This window comes from Alligator sinensis, unplaced genomic scaffold (genome assembly GCF_000455745.1).
Source record: "Alligator sinensis unplaced genomic scaffold, ASM45574v1 scaffold268_1, whole genome shotgun sequence".
Classification (NCBI taxonomy): domain Eukaryota; kingdom Metazoa; phylum Chordata; order Crocodylia; family Alligatoridae; genus Alligator; species Alligator sinensis.
This window is the reverse complement of record NW_005841853.1, coordinates 3,710,221-3,716,367: the sequence shown is the minus strand read 5'-3', so window position 1 is coordinate 3,716,367 and position 6,147 is coordinate 3,710,221. Positions and strand designations below refer to the sequence as shown.

Genomic DNA, 6,147 nt, shown 5'->3' with positions numbered 1-6,147 from the left:
ACAAAGGCTTTTTGGAATTAGAGCACTGAATTGTTGCATGTACCAGACAAACTCATGGCAGACGGAGCAGAACGTAGGCTGCGGGAAGAAGGTGGCAGTGAACTCGTGACACTTGACGTTGTGAATTTTGGCTTGCTTGATAGCCCCCCTCCGCTGATGCAGAGAGAAAAACCCTTCCGTCTCGCAGTCAGCTAGCTCTTTGGCATCTGGGGAGAAGCAGAGACATACACTTTCATTAGAACATGCAGAGATCACGTACAGAAATACTAAGATATAAATATAAATATAGAGGTGCAGTCTGGGTTTCTAAGGTGTTTTCTACGGAGGGATCAAAAAGTGCTTTGCAAAGAAGTAAAGAAGTCAGACACTGCCCCTAGGGGGTGAATATGATGCTATCTTGATAGAGGGGGGCACTGAGATATGCAAGTTATATGACTTGCACAAGAACACGGGTGGGATAGTTGTGAATTGAACCCAGGAATCCTCTGCTCCAACTTCCTAGAACTGGGTTGAAGGAAGCAAATTATATGGGTCTGAAGTGGCCTAAAAATACTTATTATAAGACTTTTAAGTGTTACATTGGTATCCTCTAGTTAGAAAGGCAGCAGGCAGAGTGGCTTTGCCTGTTCCATGAGGGCTCCCATTGCACCACATCAAAGCAGAAAGGGAAAGTGCTTCTATTAAGCAATTAACCTGATGAAATGCCAGTTGGCTTCTCTGAACCCACTGGTAGAGAAGCTTTCAGCATTGATGATGTGAATTTATGACAGGGGCCATGATCTAAGGAGAAGAAAAGGGACGGAAATAATAAAAGGAGCTGTGCAGAGAAAGGCAATGAAGTTTCAAAGAGGATTTGCTATTCAGAAATTTGGGGTGCTGCTTTGATTAAGAACCACACCTCCGCATTTACAAAAATCACAGCCAAAGACATGGAGCCCCAGAATCAGAGAGCGGGCAGCCTCGGCATCAGGGTGGATTTTAATCATGATTTACATCACCGGGCAGGAAGCCTCGATTGAATCCTTGTTTTCTACAAAAAAATGCATTCTTGTTGTTTGATATAACCTGAATACATCTTATTCATAACTCAGAGATTAGATACAGGTTTCATTTTTGGAAGCTATACACTATACGTTTTAAAGCAGTGATTTATTTTGATATTTTAGCCATGATTTATTTTGATACTTTTTCAGATTAATTTTGCAAGCTACATCGGAAACCAGAATTATGATTCGGTTATTTTATTAACCAAAGCTAATTGAAGCAGATCCTTGTGAAGCCATTGGGAGGTGAATTATCTCCAATTCACTAGATTAATCATGGATACTTGGGGGATATTTTTGCCATGCTGTGTTAGGAGGGCAACAACAACCATCACCAAAAGCAAGAGATACTTAAATTGTTTTATTTCACTAAAACAACAAGATTATGTGTTTTGGGATAGTTTTCTTCAACAAACATGCATTATTTTAACAAAACAAGCATATGTATTTTTGCATTTTTAACTGGTTTAGTTAAAAATGTGAAATGTGTTTTTAACAAAAAAATAAATTGATTATTTCAGCCAGGACAACATGAGAAACTTAAAATACTGGATTATGCAGCAAACTCAGTCTTCACTGCCCTCTTTCAGTTTATTCATGGACTGGAAAAGAAAGACAAGCTCAGTTCACAGAGATACTTAATGGGATCTTCTAGTCTGAGCAATGAGTCCCACTGGGTAGAGCAGGTTCTTTTAATCTTTATTAATCTATAGAGGAGCCTAGGGGAACCTCATAAAATTGGGCCCTTAATATAATCCGTGGCTTGCTGTGACCTATTTATAACACTTTTCTAAAAAGGTTACATGAGTATACTGTCTCAAATAGTATATAATTAGAAGTTATAATCCCTATTCCACGATATCTTTGAGCTTTAACATATCTTAAATGAAAACTATCTTTATATAGGTTTTTTTAAACAAAAAAAAATTTAAAATACAATTCAATCAACAAAATCTGATTTGAATTTAAAAAAATGTTGCTTTTTATTCACCCTTTTTTAAAAAACAACCTGATTTTATTTGATTTTAAAAAATTGTTGCTTTTTATTCACCCTGATAAAAAAAAAAAAATCGGATTTGATTTGATTTTTAAAAAGTGTTGCTTTTTATTCACCCTGCCTGGGGCATTGGACTCTGAGACAGGGGGCACATCTACACAAGACGTTTACTGCAGAGCTGCCAAGTTAGCTCCTCAGTAAATGTCTCGGCGTCTACACATGTGACCCTATTAGGCTTCAGTCAACTAATGAACTCCGTGGCAGGTTAATACTTGTAAATACAAGTACTAGCCTGCTGCAGAGCTTTTTCATGCGCAGTAATGCATGTGTAGATGCTGATGGGGCTGGCTGGGGCACAAGGGCGCTTCAGTGCAGGGGCTGCCTGCCAGCTAGCCCTGCATCGGAGCACCCTCGTGCCCCAGCCAGCCCCTTTGCAACATGTTGAGCCCTGGGCTGGCAGGTTGATCCCCCGGGCCTCCTGCCAGCTGGGACTGCACCTACTCAGCTCAACATGCTGCAGTCGGGTGCACGTTCAAACGGTGCACCTGGGAGCAATAAACTCCAGCGTGATATGCATTGGAGTTTATTGCTTTGAAGCAATTGCGTGTGTAGACGCACACGGTGTATCCGAGTTGCACTCAGTTACAGACCGGGAAATGTATGGGAGCGGAGGTAAGCCACTTACCCTGGAATCAAGTGTTCCCAGCTAGGGAGGCTACTGAGGAGGCCAAGGGGAAAAGCCTGAAGGAAACCACAGAAGCCCCTGATGGAGGCTTGCTTCCCAAGCAGGTGTTGTCTGGTAGGCAGGACCCAATTCAGACACTGCCTGAGTTTTGCTGCAGCTCCGGCAAAACCGAAGCAATTCTGCGGGATGTTTCCACTGCTGGATCAGCCAAAATGGTTTGATTCCTGATTTCCACATCCCACCTCTTTTAAAGCAACACCAGCTCTACGTGTTAATGCAGAGAAGGCCTTATCATGGTGCTGGCTCTCACAGTGTTGATTCTGGCTGGTATCTGGAAGGGTGATTTCCAAAGAAAACCTTGGTCTTGAAGGAAGTGGTTAGTTTGGTTTAGTAACCAGAATACTTCCTTCTAAAGCAGAACTGAGCTGATGTCCCAGGATGGGGTTCAAGTGTAGCAAAAAGGTGCTCACCCTAGATTTCCATGTAAAATTTGGGACTGCGGACAGGGGGCCATGAAGACTCAAAGATCAGCTCAACAGCTAAATCCCCTGTGAGCCATGTCTTGGTGGGGCACTGCTGTCCATGTGGGCACCACCTTGATCCTAACAGAGCCCTCAAAAGAAACAAACTCATGAATATTAAGTGCAGGACAGAGCTGTATAAATGGCAGCCACATTTTTAAAGTATGGCGCTTTTGGAAATGTGTGTGATGCTGTTTCAGATACTCCTTTGTCTATGGTGCAAACTACAACGCTGACGTGAGGTATGGCCTGATCCAACTGTGGAGCGCGTCACCATGAATATTCACGATGTGGTTTTTGCAAATAAAGACCTTTACATTCTTAACAACGAGGTGTGCAGGTGTAAGGATTGCATTGTCCACAAAGCCACATGAATGCAGTTTACAGTTGGGAGGTCTGTACAGGTGCAGCCCAAACATGTGAAATAAGCAGGATCCTTTCCAGCGATTGCAGGAGGACCTGAAGCTGGAATTAGGTCCTTCTTTCTTGTCCAATTGGGCTTAAGGGAATGCATTTATATGGCAGCAGTTAAAGGATCTGCTTTTTTTTTTCCCTGGCAAACCAAGCAAATTTGATTTGCAAACCAATGAGGGGCAGCGAACGTGGAACGTCATGGTACTATATGCATTGTTTTCACAGTAAAACTGCATTTAACTCATGGCAATAAACACGTCATAAGTCTCGCCATGAACGATCAGTAAGAAAATGTGCATTGTTTTCAATAGTAGGCATTTCTTTGGAGACAGCACGTCTGCCCCAGTTAACTGAAAATCACCCTGATCAATTAAAAGAATAAAGTCACTTGCCACTTATTTCCAGGAAGTATCTTGCATTCATTAGCATTCTCCCTTGAGGTTTTAGTTCTAGCTGATTGAGATAAGGAAATAAAAAAAACACACAAAACAGAGCCATTATTACACAATAAAACTACCCAATCGTAATGATTTCAGATGGTTTGAGCTAATGCAAAGCAAAAGTCCAGCAACAATCTCAGGGGGGAAAAATTATGTCCAGGTGGACTTCATAGATTTGAGGGTCGGAAGGGACTTCAGCTGGTCACTGAGTCCGCCCCCCTGCCCTGGGCAGGAAAGAGCGCTGGGGTCAGATGACCCAGCCAGGTGTTTGTCCAATAAACTTTTATCTCTGGTTTGCTTGCTATTACATGAAATAACCACCCAAGAGAGAAGGGTGTTGTTGGAGAAATCACACAATTAGCTTCAGTTAGGAGATTGTGTGGCTTCTCCCCAAAGCTTAGAAACGGCACGATAGAAAATAGAGCTCAGCAACGAAATAATGGTGAGGCTTTCCAAAGAAGCTCACCGTACAACAAGCTCAAGGCAAGAACTTGCCATTCGCATACCTGCTCCTGAGAGCTGGGCATTTTTTAACCCTATCCACTTCTTTGAGGTGCCTTTTAAATCCCTGAACCCAGATTCCCAACCTCCAAGACTTCAGGGAGAGCTAGGGGCTTAACTTACTCATTTTTCCTGCATCCCACTTTCTTACCCATCTCCCTCCTTCGAACTTTAACTATCTATAAATCCGGCCCCAAAACAGATGCTCTTCAAAATATTACACTTATACACTTAGAGCATAGTCTGAAATCTGAAAGGAAAAATGGCACGTGATTCCAGTCAATTAACAGCTCTCCTAATTGCGTGCCGCTCAGCACTTATTAAAAATGTTGCTGTCACAAAAATGCTGTGTGCTACATAGCGTTACCAACCACCTGCTTGCTAGGATTATCGTGATGTGTAATTAATATCCGAGCCCTGATCCGGGACTGCGTTACTGCAGATTTAGACTGCTATGTCTCCGTTGATTTGAATAACATGGAAATAATACAATAGTGCTGCATCCCCTTGATATTAAAACGATTACATTTGAAAGCATTTCCCCCAGGACACACGAAATAATTTACATTTAATCACTGAGATTACTGTCTCCCCCCAAGGATTTTTCTAAAAAAAAAAAAAGAAAAGGTTAATATGCCTGCATGACTCGCATGAGCCGGCATATTTTGCTAATGGAGGGCGCATGTTTTAATACAGCAATGGCACCCAATAGAAATGTGTTGTGCTGTACTTTTTTTTTGATGTTCACGGACATTCTTCCACAAGGCAATGCCCCAGTAGACTCAAAATGTGTCCCTGGGCTCACAGCCAGTTTTTGTTGGCCTATTGGTTATATTCATAGTGTGGCCTTTGAACACAGCGCATTCTTCTATTCCAGAGCAGCTATTTGCAGCAAACTGCAAGTGGAGGCAAGTATTCAAAGCGCATACCCATATTTCGGTCTTCCCGTTGCTCTTCTTGCACCTGTCTGCCAGCAACTTGAGTTCTACGGTGGTTTCTGAAACCATTTCTGCACTTTTGTCCTTCACAACAATGTGCATGACTCTCCCGTTGTTGATGTGGGCATCGAAAGTGCTGTTCCAAGGTGGGTACATGGTGGGCTTCTTTTGGACGTACACTTGGCCATTCTCTGTTGACAAAGGGATATTTCGACTTAATGAGATTCTTACCTGAGATGATGAAACGCAGTCGGTCCAATTCTGTTTTACGCTAAGGCTGCTGTATTCCATGCTGATGGTATAAAGGGGCCTCAGAGAAGATATAAATGTGATGTATGACTACTTTAAGGTCCCCTTATACAATCATGAAGACACAGAGCAGCTTTCGAGTTGATAAGGAATCAAGCCTTGTATGTGGTTTAGGTCCAAATGCTTTTGGTACCACGAAATCCTGCTTCTCAAATTCTTTGTCTTCCTTGAGGACACCGAAAAGATTCAAGCAAGTGCATGAACCCATGCAAACAAACCAACAGCTAGACCATGTCTATGGAGGAAATAAGAGTGGCATTAGAGAAGATAGGCTTTGGGGAGGATAATGATAACTCTTT

General features: G+C 42.3%; 1 protein-coding gene across 3 annotated transcripts in view; it reads right to left on the bottom strand.

Moving 5' to 3' along the window:
* The window catches only part of PRKCQ (protein kinase C theta), a 69,820-nt gene that overhangs the window by 54,277 nt on the left and 9,396 nt on the right, over positions 1 to 6,147 (bottom strand). For all 3 annotated transcript variants that reach the window (XM_006016324.3, XM_025213203.1, XM_025213211.1), the window contains 3 exons: positions 5,531 to 5,730; positions 4,053 to 4,113; positions 44 to 206 (listed from right to left, as the gene is read on the bottom strand). In XM_006016324.3, coding sequence (XP_006016386.1) covers positions 44 to 206; positions 4,053 to 4,113; positions 5,531 to 5,730 — 424 coding nt within the window. The remainder of the gene's footprint in view (positions 1 to 43; positions 207 to 4,052; positions 4,114 to 5,530; positions 5,731 to 6,147) is intronic.